Raw genomic sequence first — 19798 nt, 5'->3', positions numbered from 1 at the left:
ACTTAATATGTACTTACTGTATATAAACATGAGCCCTAATAAAACAAGCCATGTTATATCTCCATAGTCAACCAACCATTCAGCAAAGACCAGCTTTTAAACGTTTCACCAGCCAAGGGGTGAAAGTTAATTTGATAGGCATAACAGGGGGGCTTTAAAATGAAGCTGTCAGGAGCAATGTAAAAAGATGAGTGTTTTTCTACCTTAGTGTTTATTGGCCATTCCCTGACATTCCCAAACATCTGTGATACTCACCTTCTGTAACTGGTATCCATTGCTAATTGTATTTCCCTTCCATCTATCAAAACCTTTGTCTTTGGATGGTAGAATGTTGATTACTTTGCCAGAAGGGTGCAGACCGTAATGGTCAAGGGAAAGTGTTTCATGGGGGAAAAGGTGACTTTTCAAAGCAGCTACTGACAGGGTTGTGTGCGTTATACTGTACTGTAATGAGAAGCCCTTTTCACTATAAAGGTTAAGTAAATAGCTATAATTAAGTACAAGCCTAAGGACTACCACAGGATTACAAAACAGTGTGGCAAAATTTTTGACCACTCCCATTTTATGGCCACACCCCCCTAAATACCATGTCCATTTTACAGAATTTCTCAGGTTATGGAACGTCTCAACACATTTCTGGGGGTTTTAGTCTAATTTTTTTATGTGTTATAACAGTTTTGCTAATTAAGGTGAAATTGCACTTCAAAGAGCACCGTTTGGCTAAATATTATATCCCAACGAAAGGTGCGGGCTAATAGAGCCCGTACTCCGGGGGTGGGGGGAAACACTAATTTTTTTCTAAAAAATTGCCCCCGCCAGTGCTAGAACACTCACACTGGTGCGAGCAGCGATGTCACTCAGAGCACATGCGCATAATGCGCTTCTGACGTCACGCACATAATGAGCAAGTTGCGGCATTTGCTCATTCTGCACATGCGTGTGACCCAACATGGTTGCTTGAACCGGGAGCTTCCTCCCAGTGTGGGTGGCCTAGTGCTGGCGGGGGCATTTAAAAAAAAACTACTATTACCCCCAATTGGATTGTGGGTCCTTTTAGCCTGCAGTTTTGGTTGGCGATACTATATTTAGCTAACAAGTGCCCTTTGAGCTGTGAGTCTCAGTTTTCCCAAGAGACTTGCTTATCTTAAATTGTCACACGTGTATCTAAGAGCAGGCGCTCAGTGTTCTGGGCTCTCTACCAAGAGCCTCTTATCAGGCCCGGATTTAGGGAAAGGCCCCCTAGGCCCGGGCCTAGGGCGGCAAGATGTTAGGGGCGGCAAGCAGGCGCCCCCTAACATTCTCTATAACCAACAGTAATTGTAAAACGGTTACGGATCGCTGGTCAATCCCAATTCCAAAACAGTCAGAAACGTATTCAGAAATGTAGTATCTAAACCACAACCTGTGACATATCACAGGGATGTAATTGTGTAACAGTATAAGTAGTAAGGCAAGATGGTGTCACGGTCACGATAAACACTTTTTAAACACAACTCCTTGTGTCCCTTGACATCCACTCTCTATCAGAAAGCACTGTGGAAAAATGTGTGTTGTAAATGGGCCCCATATAGCAGGCCGGCTGATGCCCTGATCCCATTTCTCGTGAAATGTTATGTTACGTGACTCTGATCTGATGACATCAGCATGAGTTCTGCAATATTGCAGAACTACACACCTATCACGGTCTACTGAGCTGAGTAGTCGCGGCTCATGTCTAGATTGCAGCCAGACCCTTGTATGTAACTGGTCCGGACTGAGAATTAAAATAGGCCCTGGCATTTCATGTACACAGAGGCCCAATCAGCCCACACAGCCCCCACTACCCACTAAATACTGACTTTCAATGGGACCTTATAGCAGCCCCTCTGGCATTTGCCAGAACCCACAGATTGCCAGTTCAGGCCTGTTTGTATATAATAATGTTTGCGCCAGGGTTGTTAGGGTTGCCACCTTTTCTAGAAAAAATACTGGCCTTCCTATATATTTATCTTTTTTCCTATTAATAACATTGGGATCAACTATCATTTACAGGTCAGTCAGGTGGCAACCCTACCATATCACATTGGTACAGCTACATTTCGCCATGTGTAGGAACCTTTATCAGTAGGAACAGTCGAGGACTATCTCTATTCCAGGCCGGACTGCTCATTTTGCGCACCCATCTACTGGCACGTATCGTACGGTACAGCGCCCAATTCCTTCCCCTCCTCCTTTCAGAGCACGTTGTCTGCCGGTAGCCGCTGAGCTCTTTGCTGGTTGGAGACCCATTGACATCTGTGTGTGTCGCCGCCATGACTAAGGAGGAGGCCAAAGGGTAGGCCCAGAGTTAACCCTTTCCTGGCTGCTTGCCGTGGCGCTGCTAGTTATTCTCTGTTATTTCTTCCCATGTACAGCAGCTCCTGCAGTGGTGTTACATCAACAGTCTCTGGTACCAGTTTGTACTCATGTAACATGTTAGTTATATCAAATGTAAGCGTAAATCACTGACAGCTAATTACATTGTCTTGGTGGCGGTGCTGGTCGCTGCCAACTTCTAATATTCATATTCTATAGGTGTTTTCAACTTTCATGTTATATAGGTACAAGACCTTGCTAGCTTTTAAAACTCATATAGATGCTAGTCACTGACGGTTATAATTCATAGGTACTGAGCTCAGCCAGCTATTAATATATATATTCTATAGGTACTAGGCACTGACAGCTGTCAGTATTCTATTAGTATAGGTGCTGGCCACTGCCAGCTACTTATATACATATTCTATATTTACCGACCACTTCCTGCTAATAATATTCATATTTTTATTCTATAGGTTCTGGGATCTTCCAGCTGTAAAGATTTATATTCTTTAGATGCTAGTCATTGCCAGCTACTATAAATCACTTTTTTAGGTGTTGGGTACTGGCAGCTAATAATTTTCATATTCTTTAAGTGGTAGACATGAACAACTACTAATAATCATATTCCATAGGTGTTGGGTGTTTCTTGCTTCTAATGCAGATTCTATAGGTGCTAGGCACAGACATATACTAATATTCATATTCTGTAGGTGCTGGGTACTACCAGCTATTGATATTTAATATTCTGTAGGTGATAGCCATTGCCAGCTACTAATAGTCTTTTATTACAGGTGCTAGGCACTGACAGCTAGACCTGTTTTTACCATAGGGTGCCAACTACTGATAGCTAGTAGTAATGTTACTGGTCATTCATATAGATGCAAGATCATCAACTTCTATTCTTATTGTTACAGATGTAAACATTGCTGATTTATAACCACTTGTTATTACTATAGGTGTTGTCACTATTACACCACTCTTTTGTGGTCCCATCAATTTCTAATACAGATAGAGGGCCTGTTATCCAGAATGCTCGGGACCTGGGGTTTTCTGCATAAGTGATCATTCTGTAATTTGGATCTTCATACCTTGTCTACTAGAAAATCATGTAAACATTAAATGAAACCAATAAGCTGGTTTAGCTTCCAATAAGGATTAATTATATCTTCATTTGGATCAAGTACAAGGTACTGTTTTATTATTACAGAGAAAAATGCATTTCCCTGATTTTACAAGTAACGTTGGAGACCTGTGGCTGTGCTATTCACCATTAACTAATAATTCTGATTTTTTTAATTAGTAGGTCCCAGTCATAGTTTAACAGTAGTACTTATTATTACAATAGGTGAAGGATGGTTCTTAATTTTCCTGTTCAGTATGCAGAAAAAAAAGACAATATCTCTGAAACAAATAATTTTCTCCAAAAATGAAAGCTTGTTATTAATAATAAAATATAATAAAAATGTATGTATATATATAAATATACATACACTGGGGTTGTTTTACGGATGTTTTGAACATACACCCCATAACCTTAAGAATGAGCATATATTCCCCACAAATGTATCTGCCTACTGCATAATACAATGATGCAGTTGCTTAAACAGACTGGCCCTAACTTGTGTGTAAAGGCATTCTTAGGTATGCAGTCTAAGCCAACTCTGAAAGAAATACATTTTGTATTTATATCTTTATTTACATATTGATACTGTATACTATATAAATCTATATAATAATAGTGCCCTGTCTCAAATGAGAAAGTGCCAAAAGTATGTGAGAAGACAGAAAGCCAAATAAAGGCCCCCTTTTAAATAATTTCCTTGTCTGGAAACTGAAGGGTGATTTCTTGTGCTGTATACTGAAATTAAAGAAGGCTGCACACTGTATTATTGTTCAGCAGTCCTTTGCTCAGCCAGCATTCTCTCACATGGGGTTGGGCTGAAAGGTGCATTTCAACACCTTTATGTGTCAAATGTTATTTAAGGAAGGAAGGTCAGAAATCGGTTCAGAGCTACATTATGCTTAGTACCTTTTTAAATATGTTTATGGTCAATGCTATTGCACAGCAGTGGCACTGTACAGGAACTTTTCCATCATCATTTTCTGTTACTGAAAACCTAATTAAATGTCATGAACTATGTACACATGTAAGGAGGTAATTCTTGATCTTGCACGTAAGTCTGTTTAGTAAGTTGCTTGCATGCTAGGCTTATTCATTATTATATTGCTGTGCCTGCTTTAACTGCACTCCATGACATGCAGACTGTTGCATCAGTCAATTGTCTTCCTTACTATCATAGTTCATGGAACTTTCAGCTGTTTCTGCATATCATCTCCAGTTTTCCCCCAGTAGCCAAATGTTGTATGCCTATTTGGTTTGATTGATTAAATGTGGCTAAATAGTTGCTCCTTAACTGTAAGTGTGGATTATTTCAAATATATACAGAACAGTGCCTTGGCAATCTCAATTGTATATGCTCTTTGCTGCCACATGTCATTTGTACAGGGCTTGGTATACAAAGTGCAATCAGCATAATGTGCAGTTTTCTAACGCTGCAAGAAAGGCTTTAGACTTCACTTAAGTTTTTTTCACTTAAGTTTTTTTTTTCCTTTATCCTTATGAGTAAAGCTGTGCTGTGAGCAGTGTTAACCAGCCTTTATACACAGCGGAGTGTTTATCTTAAATGCTGACTGGTTGTCTCTTTTTCTACCAGTTCCCTCTCAATGCATTTTAGTATGAAATGTGGCCCTGATAAAAGTGCTTGTCCTTTTATTTGTGTAGTGTTGCTTGCAATTGCCATTCTAAGCTGTCTTTGATTTATTGATAGTTTGGGGGGGGGGGCAATCAGATCACTAGCATAGACATTCAGCTATAACCACAATTCTGTTGGAAAATTCTTCTTATGATACTAACTATATGCAGCCATTAACAGTACAGTATAGTTCAGCATTTTATTGTTGCTTGTCTGAGTATAAACATACTGTACATATATGTTTCACGGAATAATCACTCTTTTTGCATTTTTATATGGTAAATTTCTCTGGTGATATTAAATAACCTACTGAGTCATACTACCGTTTACCCTTTCTGCGGCCTATCTTTCATTATAGGCTAGCATATAATTATGCATAGCAAACATAATCCATTTGAGTGATGGCCGCACATGCAGTCTGCAGCAGCTTGTAGCCCCAGCCAGAGAAGTAATGGGCAGTTCTGCATGACCTATGCTCCTTGGCATGTGAGACTGATACTAAGGGCAGACTTCAACTCCTATGGGAAATGCAATGCTTGTATGTTAAAAGATGGGGTGGAATTTGATTAAGCTAAAAATACGCAAACCATATCCAGAATGAGCGTCATTCGCATTATTTGGTTTTTATAAATATATATATTTTTTTATATATATATTCCGCTCAAGATTATTTGGCTATTTCCAAGTAAGTGCAGGCAGCTGCTTTGCATGGTTTGTAAATAATGTCCGTACCATGGGGGAATTCCCATCCAACCTATCTTTGTTTGCCAGCAAGTAACCTGTTGGCACCTGTACTACTCATGGTATCTCTGTATTTATCTGTATTTAAGCCTACCCCTGGGTAATAGTTAATTTCCGGGTTGCGCTTTCTCAGCTGTGTGTGTATTCTGGTTATGTAAATACATTTATGAGCAACCATGATAACTATTATAGAGCATGCATTGTGTTGTATTTACAAGAGGTAAATGTGAATTAAAATTTGCAGGTTAAAATTGGTTTTTAATTGGTTTTTCAGTTTAATTATATACAATGAGTGTTTCTTTGCTAGGAAAGGTCTTCCCTGTATATTACTACAAGAACAGTTTCATCAAACCTTTGTCTCCTTTTAGCCTTAAATATGAACTGCAATTTTTTGTCACACTTAGAGGACCATTTATCGAATTTCGAATTCACCTGAATTTTTTTTAATTCGAATATACTCACAACTTGATTGGGAGGTTAAGAAAAGATTTTAATGTCTAATATTCAATCTAATGCTTTCGACCCTAAAATTCTAATCGTATTCGATTCGTACAAATCAAGTTTTTCTCCCAAAAAAAACCTTGAATGTCAAGAAGACTATTAACACCTCCATATTACTCATCGGACCTCTGCCATTGACTTTTGCATGAACTTGACAGGTTCTAGGTGGCAAATATTAGAATTAGGACTGTTTCCATGGTGAGGTGTGATAAATCTCACATTAGAATTTAGGTTCAAATAGGGGGATTAAAATTCTAATGTGTGAATTTCGATACTCGAATCTGCCCCTAAATTTCTTAATAATTACCAGTATTGTGCTGGAATGAAAGATGGAAGGCATTTTGTATTACGGATACAGGGGTATGCTTATGCTCAGGGATAGCATGCTTGAGTGGATGCCACTATTACACTCTTAAAAGAGAAGATTACACCTCACAAGGCTGCGCGGTTCTGAATTTCTATGTTGATGGTACACGTGGCCTTGCCTTCTTCTTTATGCCAGCACTTTAAAGGACAGAATAATTGGGCAGTCCTATTTCACGCTGAGTCAGGGAGCCCGAATTCTTGCTGGAAATGGAATTCTTGGCTTTGGGGACAAAGCATGGTTACCATCGGAATCATATCACAACTGCAGAAGGTTCCTGCCAGACTAGTTTGGTTTCAGTTGTGGTTAATGTTGGAGTCTCCTTATCACCCTCTCCTCTATCAATACGTATTCAGTCTTACTATGCCAGTGCCTCATGAAAGCGTCCCTTTCAGCTACAAGCACAATAAGCTTTCCAAGGAAAAACAAGGACCACGAGAAAATCACTCAGCCAGAATGAATGTCTTCATCGTGTACAAAAGACACAATATGTGTTGAAATCATAAGAACCTTTGTTGTATAAAAAGCTCTGCGCTTGCATTTGTGTCACAAATCAGACAGATGAATATTTATTTCCTATATTATGGGTCACTCTGTCTGATCTTTTTTTATCTTTTATAAATGTGGTTGGTTTCAGTCTATTTACTTGCATTATTAGAACATTATTTACTGTAAGTTCTTTGTTCCTTATTGAATAATTCATTTATTTATTTTATAAAGCCTAAACATAATTCTATTGGCTTTGGTTCCTTTCAAATTTATTCAGGTGTAAAGAATGACAAATTAGTTAGGTTTTTCACTTTACTTTCTAACTGTATGGCCCACCTATGGCTCATACTTGTTTTATCTAGCTGTCCCCTGTTAGCAGTCTCTGTCTTTTTTTTGGGTTTCTTTTTGGGGGGGGGGTGGGTATGCATTTTATGTATGACCCCCCCCCCCCCCCCCCAAAAAAAAAAAAAACTTACTGGCGTCCTCATGTGTTTGACTACAGGACTGTAATTTAAACTGTGGTACATACAGTGCAGAGACGTGCAAGTTCACAAAGAGACAATAACAATAATTAACAATAATAATGACTGGAGCATGTAGAGGAATGAGGAGCTGGAGGTGTTCTGCTAGGTGTAACTGATGGAGAGGAACATCAACATTAGTAGTCTGAGGTGACTCGGGCACATTTAGAGGAGATGACAACATTTTGCAGAAGGTATTTCATACAAACCGGGAAGATCACTGCTTATTTGGATGTCCCTAAAAGAGTTTTGCCCACCCCTGTATCAAGGCATTAGCATGCGGTAGGGATGAGAACATGGGTTTTATTCATGTTTAATTCACTATACAATGTTCAGCACTGTGAATGTAATTGCATAAAGCCAATCAAAGAAAATGATTTGCTGAGCGTTCCCCAGCACGAACACACTTTAGCCCGCAGCGAATACAGTTTGTGCAGCTATTAGACCCGTTGTGAGCTTGTTCTGTTTTGACTGCATGCCTGAAATGAAACCATGGTAACCTGAGAATAATAAATGCTTTTTTTTTGTAAATATATCAGCCAATTTGCATATGTGAAAAGACCCCCTTGCAGATGAAGTGCTGTGCTCTGGGACCTCACATATTGTACTCCTGAGATGGACAATCATTGTTTCCACCGCCAGCCCTGCTGCTTCTTTCTCTAACATGTTTGCCAGCTCCGGGCATCATCATGTTAAATGGGGCTTAAAGTATTGTCAGAGGATATGCATTTCTAATGATACAAAGGGACTTTCTCTTTTTTTTCCCATTTGTCACAGTCTGTTCTCTTCTCAGAGCTTATGGGCAGTATAACTGTGATAGGATTAACAGTTATATTGTCCTGTAAATTGCCGTCCCATGAGTACCTTACTATGAGTAGTTAGTAAGCATTCCAGAACTCTGTTTCTTGTCTAAAGCACAGTGTATTATAGTGCCAATGGCCATCTTGCATATTATTCCACATGAAGTGCATCCACCGTAATTTTTTAGCAGCAAGTCAATATTCGTTTCATGCTGTCTTATCAAACTATTCTGTAGATGGGCCGTAGAACTATAACATCGGATGCGCCCCATTGATTACTAGGGTTGCCCTTCAAAATGTTCTTGTAAACCCTAAATAGTGACAGATTTTTGGGTATTTCCTCTTGTCAATCTGGCACTCCACAAAAATGGTAGAGACGTCTGTTGCAATGTCATTCACCATGCTGCCTCTTCTACAGTCAAACTGTTTCAAGTAGAATTGGGTTATTTGAACACAGAACAATTACTATTTCTATCTATGGGCTTTAACCTGAGTTCTGACTGTGTGATCCAACTGTCAGACTGGTTGTCCAGAGTGTTATTAAAAGATACATTTTGTGTGAAAACAAGAATCATAAAAGAGTCCATTATGAACAGGTTTGATTTGAACAGAGCGTATTCCTACCCCAAACCTGAAAGCTGCTTGTCAATTTGACTAGTTTGCTTAAATAATTGTTATGCTAATGCATGTAAATGGTATACAGCAGCAGAGCCGGATTTTTATTAGGAACAGTGAAGGAGCGAGAAGCCTTCAAGCCTTTGTTACTCTAGATATCAGTCATTTTTTTTGATGCAGTGGTGCAGCAGCACATTTAGCCCCATGCTGTTTGATAGGCACTTACTGAAATATAACATTTGTTCACAAGCTTTACAGATTAATGTGCTCATCTAAAGATAAGGCATGACCACCTCTGCCTAACCAGAGGCGCCTATGAATTTACCCCAGACGCTTGTTTAACAATTTTGCTTGCAAGCAGCCAATGCAGTGAGTCAGTGATGAATTATCTGAACAAATACCGTTTGGCCTAGATAATAGTGCTACCAGATGCCCCAACTTAAATTCGAATGGAATCCTTATTTGTAATATAATGACAATTTGCTTTGAATTTGGCATTGTTAACACTACTGAATGCTGTCCAAATGCAGTCGGAACAGGTGGCTGCAGGGGAAAGGTGCCAGTCTGCTTGTGTTAATACAGAAGGAAGGAGACTAACCCTGGCTTTTGTCAGGCTACACACTTATCTTTGGTCAGACAGTTTGGCTAATGTTGTCTAAACTGCCTGACCACTTCTGTATAAATGATATTATGGGTGCAAATCATATGAATGGTACTTAATTATTATACTCCTTTAAAATAATCGGTAAGTTTTCTTTGTAAGGGAACATATTTTATTTGTATATATAATGCTGATATTTCTATTGTTGACTTGTGCTCAGTATGGTATTTCACAGAGGGAGATTTTCATCCCATTCTTTTATGGCCAAACATACCACCCATCCACTCAAAATCCCACACAGTTTCTATTAAGCTCCAGCCATTCCTGTTTTAAGGAATATAAACATGGATGTACATTGGCCAATATAAGTTGTTGACTCTGGTTTATTGCCCACTTCTGGCGAGTTAGCCCAAAGGGGTAGTATGGCATAAAGTGTGATATACCGAGACATATTTGCAATAGGAATTCATTTTTATTTAGTGTGGTTTTTTTTCGAGTTATTTAGCTTTTTCTCCAGCAGCTCCCTAGTTTGCAATTTCAGCAATCTGTTGTAAGACTCCAAATTATCCTAGCAAACATGCATTGCTTTGAATAAGAAGCTGAATTATGAACAGGAGAGGGCCTCAATAGAAAAATGAGTAATAAAAATAGTAATAAGCAATTTGTAGCCTTACAGATCATTTGTTCTTTAGATGGGGTCAGTGACCCCCCCCATTTGAAAGCTAAAATAATTTGAAAAAGAAGGTAAATAATTTTTGTATAGTTTCTGAAGGGCAATTGAAAAGGTGTTTAGAATTGGCCATTCTAAAATTTAACTTAAAGGTGAACCACCCCTTTAAATTTCACCTTCCCAGGGACTAATAATTGGTTGTTGCTATAGGAGTGATGATAGGAGTAAAGCATTATCAGTGTCCATGACAAGTTGTGGTCACCAGAAACAAGGTTCATGTTCCTAATAAGTTAAAAAAAAAAGGGGTCAGGGGCAGGATTTAGCACTAACTTCTTTATGGGGATACTATATTCATAACACTGGTTCTGCATGTGAAATAATTTGTAAAGTCTGACTATGAGATCACTCTCTGGACTTGATACAATAACAAAGCCAACTGTGGGTGGGCATTTTCTTATTTTGCAGATGGTGTACTGTTGATAGACGGATATCTGCATTGAAACAATTAAAGGAAAACTATACCCCCTGAACAATGTAGGTCTCTATAAAAAGATATTGCATAAAGCAGCTCGTATATAAATCCCTGCTTCATTTAAATAAACCATTTTCATAATAATATACATTTTTAGTTGTATGTGCATTGGGTAATCATAAATAATTGCCATTTAAAATATAAGGGCTGGCTGTTGCTTAAATATTCATTTTGGGGTATAGTTTTCCTTTAGACTGTTTCCTTTTGGTACAGAGCGATCGGGAATATAGGTTAATCCAACATATAGTATGAAGACTTTGAAGCCAAGAGTAATCTATGGTCATTGAGTGATGGTTAGATCCCCTTCCCTCTGTTCCTGTGCTGTGTAACCCTAAGATCCATACATTCTTGCTTATCTGCTTTCACCACTTACCCATAGCTGGAAAGTTGGATTCCACAGGCGACAGTGCTTGGGGGTTTCATCTTTATAATTACTAGTCTCCATCTCCCCAGAGTCAAAATGGCAAAGACCATTTATTCAATGACTTCCTTGAGGTGTTTTCCATTTAATGGTTTAAAAGAGCAGAAATGGTACCTACAATACACAGGGATGGTAACTACTTAAAGGGAATATAAATCCAAAAAAATAGTTTCTGATTAATTAGAGGAAATGTAATTCTAAGAAATTTTGCAATATACATTAATTACAAAATTCTATGTTTTTTAAGTTATGTGTATATGTATTGCTATTGAAAGCAGAGTCTGTTTTGCCCCTTCTATTCTCTGCCATGATGGTTTAGACTGATAAAACAATGTAAGAGAAGGCAGAGCTGATTAACAGACCTGTCTTTGCTGGGGTCTAAGACTTTTGCAAAATTGTTTAAAAAGTAACAACCAAGAGTTGAGCAAATGCTACTTTCAATAGCAGTTGTTTTTCAAAGTAACTTTACAAGCACTGACAATTTTAAACAAATGTATATTGGAAAGTTGCTTAGAATTAATTTCTTTTATTGGTCAAATTGTTATTTGGGGATGACTTGCCCTTTAACATATTTTTTACAGCATACTTAAATGTATTCAGGTTTCCCGAAGATAAATATTGATATTAAAATATTAATAGGCCTGGAAATAGTCTCAGTCACATCATATTAGGGCCCTAGAAGAGAATCTCTAATTGCCATAGCATTAATTTAAAGTGCAGACTTATTTGGACGCTAGAAGAGTATCATCAATTGAACCAAAAGAATTTAAAATCCAGTCTTATTAGGGCCATAGAAGAGATTCATTGATAGACATTGCAATATTTTAAGGACCAGTCTTATTAGAGCCCTAGAAATTGATTATTAATAGGCCCAGCATTATCCTAAGGTCCTGTATTATAAGAGCACTAGACAAAGAGAGTTGACAGTCTCAGCAATAATCTCCTCTTATTAGGGCACTAGAAGAGGTTCTTCAATTTCTACAGCATTATTATAAGGTACAGTCTTCGGTTCCTAAGAAGATAATCAAAGACAGGTCTTTATAATAATGCTGGGACTATTGGAGGATAGCTGTCTCTGAACTGGGGTTACATTGAAAGATGATGCATAATGGTGAAAGATGGTGCAAGCAGCTGTTGTGAGCACTTGTTATTTGGCACTACACTGTATGTCTCAGCACTTCATGTGTGCATAGAATTCGAGGTTGTTGATCTTTAGTTTATTTGGGTTTCTGGACGTCTATGTCATTTCCTTAATGACTAATGTGCATTTTGTTTTTGTTACATAAATACATATTATACATGGTCATGCTTTTGTTACAGGAACGGCATTAACTGTGATTCACACTATCATAATGTGGGCCCATTGAATACTGAGCCATAGGCAGGTGCACACACCAGCCATACAGACACCTGTTATTGCAATTGCCCTGCACACCCCCCCCCCCCCCAAACTTCTGGGATTTTCACTCCACTGCCATTCTCATGATCATTTCCTTTTGGGAAGGCCTTTGTCTGTGCAGTCTAAACTTGACGTTCCTGTGTGCGTACTATCCTGAATTCTGCTTATTTATGTCTGGAAGGAAAGCACACTTCTGGTATAATAAACTGTGACGACTGTTTATGCAGATATATATATATATATAAGCTTTTAGAGCTTCTGATGTGCATTCCTGCAGACCCTAATTCCAAGTCAATAATGGAGGTTAATACAGGTCTCATTTTAGGGTACGGCAGAGTAAATTATCCCTAGCTTACCAACATCACAGAAGTCCAGTTTATATTTATAACATATTACATAGGAAGTATGCCCAAGGTTTTGGGAGACAATAACAAATAAAGGTCGTTGGTATGCCCACCCTTTTTACAGAGAGGTTAATGCTACAGTGGACCTGTCACCCAGATACAAAAATCTGTATAATAAATGTTGAAACCTGAAACCCAATTTTTTTATTTAAACATTCATAGCTGTTGTTTAAAAATCTCAGCTGTCAATCAAATATTGCCTGCCCCTCCTCTATGCCTTAGGCACACAAACAAAGCTTGCCCTAATAATAGTGTCCACAAAATGGTTCCTACCTGTTTGCTATAATTATTAATTCCCAGACGGAAGGAAACGAGATTCAAATAATTTTTACAGTGTAAGTAAAGCTCATTTTGCTTGACGAACATGATAAAATAGGATTTGGAATAATTTTTTTGGGTGACGGGTCCCCTTTAAAACACTATGGGCTTCCAATATGTTTGGCACCCCCCTCCCAGTGAGTCAAATTGATAGCCTTGTTAATAGTGTGTATCTTTTGTAAAAATGCCACCAGCCCACTGTGCTTTTTAGAAGAGAGCCACTATGATGGCTCCAAACAGCCAAGTATCCTCTATCCCCATGAACAGTATAAGAAACTGTTACTTTAATGACTGTGTACCTGACCAGTCCCAGTACTTGGGAGTACATAGCAGTGTAGGGGATACTTGGGTAAATAAAAACAACATAGTGGCTTAATGCTCTTCAAGAAAGTACCCTGGGCTTTCATATAGAATGTTCATCGACCCCAGACAAGAGATTATCAATTTGACTCCCTTGGGGATGCCTGCTATATTGGCACCTCCCATGTTTTACACTCTACTTCTCCCTTAATTTGCCAGTACCTATTTAAGCGACAGGAAAAATACTGTGTCTTCTGACAAACCCAATGTTTCATTCTGGATCCCAATGTGTTTGATGCATCCATATGGTTTTCACTGTATCTAAGATATGACCGACCTTTGTATTCACTGTGAGTTTTAGGTGCTCCCAAACATAGTGCATTTACATGCCCATGTGGATGTAGCCTAGTATATTGAATAGGCCTCTGACTTTGTAATGATGTCAAATTCAATTATCTTCTACTGTTACCCATAGGGACCTTCTACTTGTTAAAGGGGTTGTTCATCTTTAAACTAACTGTTAGTATGATGTAGAGAATGATATTCTGAGACAATTTGCACTTGGTTTCCATTTTTTATTATTTGTGGCTTTTAATTACTATTTCTAAATTACCTTAGCAACCACGCACTGATTCGAATAAAAGACTGGAATACGAGTAGGAGAGGCCTGAATAGAAATATGAGTAATAAATAGTAGCAATAACAATAAATTTGGAGCTTTACACAACATTTGTTTTTAGATGGGGTCAGTGACCCCCATTTGAAAGCTGGAAATTGTGAGAAGAAAAAGGCAAAGAATTTAAAAACAAAAAACTATAAAAAAAATAAATAATGAAGCCCAATTGAAAAGTTGCTTAGAATTTGGTATTCTATAACATACTAAAAGTTAACTGAAAGGTGAACCACCCCTTTAATTGGTAGACATTTAATGGTATTGCAGCGTGGAAGGAATTAAACTTCTTAAATTAAATGGTGGGTTTCAGGTGCTTCTTTTAGTTCTACTCAAATTACTGTCTGCTTGAAGTCTATATATTGAGTCAAGATACAAATGCTAGTAATGTTTTCTTGGTATAGCAATTTCACAGTCTGATCAGTGTTGGAGAGACCCCTATTGCACTTGCTGAAAGAGCTCTGTGTAACAGCTGGCAATGTCATTCATATAATTCACCTTCCAGCGATCCTTTGTCAGCAGCCTAATTGAAAAAGGATACTGTTGTATCTTACTGAATATATGTGTTAACAGAAATATCTCATACTTGTTATTTCCAAAGCCTTCCCGGCAAATTTCCTGTTTTTATTTTTTGTAAGTCGGAAAAGAAAGGTATGCATTGATTATGTTGTTGCACTCCAGGAAAGCTTCTCTGCTCACTCACAGAGACAAAAGGAATATTTGCACCCTTGTGGTGCTATGAATGGCCAGAGAGGTTCCCATTGACTGCAAACTTCCTATAGGAAGTGGTATAAATAGCAATGGAAGGTGCAAGGCCACAGGTTTAATATTCTATTTACCGCTGTGGGCCCAACTCACTTTTATTTCTTTGTTTTTGTAGTGCGTCCAGCGAGGACCAAGCTCAGTCCAAGAAAGCTCTCAAGAAACAACAGAAGGAAGCTGAAAAAGCTGCTAAGAAAGCTGAGAAACAGGCCAAATTGGTCAGTATTGTATTGTGCACAACCATTGTAATTTTTTTCCCACACATCCCTCACTAAGAGGCAGGCTTTAATATAAAGGCTTTGCTCAATGGGTATTCATATTGGCAGCTACACATTTAAGGACTTCAGATCAGCACCATGGGGTACAATTACCCCTAGCTCCTCTTCACTTGCTGCAGTTGAAGGCCCACAGTGTAATGTGTGGCCCCTTGTACACTCGTAAAGTGTATCTGATTTGGTCCATGCAGGCCACCGTTCGTGCTAAAACATGTATTAGATTAGCATATGTCTGTACCTTTTAATCATATCACCTTAGAAGTGCTGTTTTCCCAGAAGCTATAAATAAAAATCAGATTAAGGCTAAGGGCAATGGCACAGGTAGCAAATATGGGCTTTTGTGGACATTTATAGTCGACCAAACATTCTTAGTTTTGTAAATATTAAATACTTTCTGCAGCATCATTTCAGCATTTATAATGTTGACAGATACGTTCATAAGTTAATTATCCTGTACTTTTCTATTTTGGGGTGACTTGGCAAGATAAATAAGTCCATTTTGGTTGCAGCCCCTGTTAGGAGCAATTGGTTATGGGCAATCCCAAGGCATTCTTCTATATTTTCCACTTCTTGCAGTAAGTGATACAGTTTTTTAAAGCAAAGGAAGGGGGGTGAGGTGCAGGGAGATCATAATACCTTGTGGCTTTATAGTAGGTGTGCAATTGGCTGAATGGGTGGGGTGGCAGCCTTTCATCTTCTGTCACACTCTGTGCTCTTAAGCTTGGCACTGTACGTTCCTGCTCTTACGTTAGGCAGCAAAACCACAGATTTACCGTATGTTTGCTCTTCCCCCTGTGCATGTTGGCACAGTGTGGTCTTTGATGCCACCATGATGTTACTAGAGTATGATCTAGCACTGGTGAGCAACAGTTTGTAACATTGTTTACTTGTGCGGAAAGCTTATGTTGCAGGAACCTGAGAAGTACAGCATGTTCTGCCTTGTTCTTTAGCGTTCTAGCAACATCGAGAATAATCTTGTCTTCTTTTATTTTAGGCATCTGAACAACATGCAGAAGAGGAAGAGGCAAGTATCTGAAGTGCTGATTAGATGTAGTGTAGTGTGTTGTGTCACAAAATGTTCTTTAACATGTGTCCCATGTAAACATGTTCAGGGAAAAATGTATGTACAGTTGTGTACAGAATATTAGCAGTGTGTTTAAAAAAAGTTACTAAAGCTCCACATCCTAATGATTGGTGTTATTTCCACACACACAAATACATTGGAAACACTGCACATTCTATTTCAAATCAAAACATTATATAATTATCAAATTTGTGTTTGTGTTCTTTTACAGAAAGTGAAGAAAATAGAATGTTAGGCTGTTAGCAGTGTCTGCATTCCTCTTTACAAACTCAAACATTTACTGTATAAACTGAAAAATGTTTCAAGATTTTGCTTTCCTTTGAATCACTGAACTAATATTTAGTTGTATCAGCAGTGTTTCTGAGAAATGCTGCACATCTCTGTTGCATGGAGTCTACCAACTTCTGGCACCTGTTACATTCCACAATTCTTCTACATGTCTTGGTTTTGCCGCATAAAAAGCATTTTTGATGTCATCCCACAAGTTTTGAATTAAAGTCTGGAGATTGGGCTAGCCACTCCATAAAGTCAATCTTGTTGGTCTGGAACCGAGATGTTGCTCGTTTACTGGTTAAGTACCCTTGTAATTTTGCTAATTTGAATGCATGTAACTCATCAATACTGATTACTGACAACACTAAATTGGTTGGATTAGCTTGTTAAGCCTTGAACTTCTTATTCAGGTGGGTCCAATCATGATAAAATGTACAGTATTTTACATTAAGATGGCCAATTGCAAGTTGTGCTTCTGAAGAGTGACAGCATGGGATCCTCAAAGCAACGCTCAAAAGATCTGAAAACAAAGATCGTCCAGTATCATGGATTCATGATCTCAGAGGTTTAAACTGTCAGCTTCAACTGTAAGGTTTGTAATCAGGAAATGGAAGGCCACAGGCTCAGTTGCTGTAAAACCCAGGTCTGGCAGGCCAAGAAAAATACAGGGGCGGCATATGCAGAGGATTTTGAGAATGGTTAAAGACAATCTAAAGATCACCTCCAAAGACATGCAAGAACATCTTGCTGCAGATGGTGTATCTGTACATCATTCTACTATTCAGTGCAATTTGCACAAAGAACATCTGTATGGCAGGGTGATGAGAAAGAAGCCCTTTCTGCACTCACGCCACAAACAGAGTCGCTTGTTGTATGTGAAAAACACCTGCCACCCACTGTCAAATTTGGTGGAGGTTCCATCAGGCTGTGTGTGACTACTTCAGGGACTGAGGCCATTGTTAAAGTAGAGGGTCGGATGAATTCAACCCAATATCAACAAATTCTTCAAGATAATGTTCAAGCATCAGTCACAAAGTTGAAGTTTGTGACTTCAACTTTGAAGTAAAACATTCTGGAATGGCCGTCACAGTCCCCCGATTTAGATATCGAAAATCTATTGGATGATTTGAAGCAAGCTGTCCATGCTCGGCAGCCATCAAATTTAACTGAACTGGAGAGATTTATGGACGAATGGTCAAAAAAACCGCCATCCAGAATCCATTTACCACTTAGCACTTAAACTCTTTGTCCTATGAATCTGTATATATTTATGTGATTTGTCTCCCCCATGTATACTTTTATATATATATATATATATATATATATATATATATATATATATATATATATATATATTGTACTTTTATGCACTGTACAATGCTGCGGCTCCTTAACAGCGCTTTACAAATAAAGTTATACATACATACATCAAAGGCTATATGAGATGTATAGAGGCTGTTACATTTGCAAAAGGAGACTCAAGTAAGTATTGATGTAATATCTCTGTTCAGGTGCCCAAATGTATGCACCTGTCTAATTTTGTTATGATGCATATTGCATATTTTCAGTTAATCCTGAAATTCTACTGGTTCCATAAGGCATAGGATATATTAAAAGAAAGTTGCTACTTTGAAAGCTCAGCCAATAATAAACAAAACTCCAAAGACTTAAAAGGGGTTCCCAAACTTTTTTTAATGACTGTAAATCATAGTGATCCTTTGGGAGAACCATGACATTGAAAATGTTCTTCACTGTGGGCAACTGCTTCCCATTCAGGTGAATGTGCTGCTGTATACAGGAATGATGACAAAACGTTGAGAAGTCAACTTCTATTGTGGGGGATTGAATATGTCTGCTGACCAAGAAGGACTTTTGACCACCATAGTTCCCTTATAGCCAATGGATTTAAAGGAACAGTTCAGTGTAAAAATAAAAACTGGGTAAATAGGCTGTGCAAAATAAAAAATATAGAGTTTTTATTTTTATACTGAACTGATGGCACACATTTCTATGGCAATGCTTTTGTGACCCGGGAAAGATGTGTCTGATGATGATAATGTGCAGATTGTAATAGTCAAGCACATTGTGTAGCTTATATGACCTACCGCTTAACACTTTTGTTTTGATTCTGCTGTGGTTTCAGATGTTGCAGACAGAACCCACAGTATCACTTTCAGTATATCATATTTATAATGAGCTCTGTGTGTTTGCAGTTGCTATATATGTTTTGAGCAGATTTGAGATTCTCCAGTCCCATAATTCCCTAAATATAATTCTTTCCCCCTAGGACTTTGCTAAAGAGAGATATGGTGTCCCTTCAATGATCCAGTCTCAAGACAAGCCAGGTAAAGAATAATCTAAAAGTGTTGGATTGGTGACATCTACCAATAGTGCCCACTTTTTTTAAATAAATCTGCTTCCTTGGAGAGGAGACTGGGTAATTGAGGATGTAGTTGGTACCCACATTGGTGAAGCATGGGCTTAACTGCTACAAAGCCTGTCACCCAGCTTCTCTTCAACAGCTTAATAATCATCACGTCCGCTTAGACTGACCTCATATTATCGTAAACTCAGCTCTTACATAACATAGGACTTTAGAACTCATGTTGAATTCTTCTCCATCACTGTGGTCCATCCTGCTTCTGGCTGTTTTTGTGCAGTGCTCTCCGGTTGACTTCTCAACAAGCTGACTAAACAAGCTGACTAAACATCTAGTCCTCCGTCTGCTGCTTTTCCACTCTTGTTCCTGGGTAGCCATAATTATTAAGAGCCGGTTTCATTAACATGGCAGCACCGATATTTGTAAGGGACATGACCAGCCTATCACACATTACTGGTAGGGAATGAGTTCCATTGTGGCTCCTTACAGCCACACTTATTTGTTGATGTTGAATTTACACTTTATTTTCTTTCTGAATTATTTGTCCATTGGGAGATTAGTTTGGAGGAGATTAAACTTGAACCTGCT

The 19798-nt window shown here is 38.4% G+C and overlaps 1 protein-coding gene across 1 annotated transcript in view; it reads left to right on the top strand.

The window, feature by feature from the left end:
• The first annotated feature begins 2288 nt into the window (after positions 1 to 2288).
• The window catches only part of dars1.S (aspartyl-tRNA synthetase 1 S homeolog), a 60924-nt gene continuing 43414 nt past the window's right edge, over positions 2289 to 19798 (top strand). Inside the window, 4 exon segments of the mRNA NM_001086867.1 lie at positions 2289 to 2314; positions 15317 to 15416; positions 16468 to 16497; positions 19118 to 19175. Of these exon segments, the coding sequence (NP_001080336.1) occupies positions 2292 to 2314; positions 15317 to 15416; positions 16468 to 16497; positions 19118 to 19175 (211 nt within the window). The 5' untranslated portion in view covers positions 2289 to 2291.

Source organism: Xenopus laevis, chromosome 9_10S (assembly GCF_017654675.1).
Source record: "Xenopus laevis strain J_2021 chromosome 9_10S, Xenopus_laevis_v10.1, whole genome shotgun sequence".
In the NCBI taxonomy this organism is placed as follows: domain Eukaryota; kingdom Metazoa; phylum Chordata; class Amphibia; order Anura; family Pipidae; genus Xenopus; species Xenopus laevis.
Note: the sequence above shows the minus strand (reverse complement) of the source record. Positions and strands in the feature narration are given on the sequence as shown.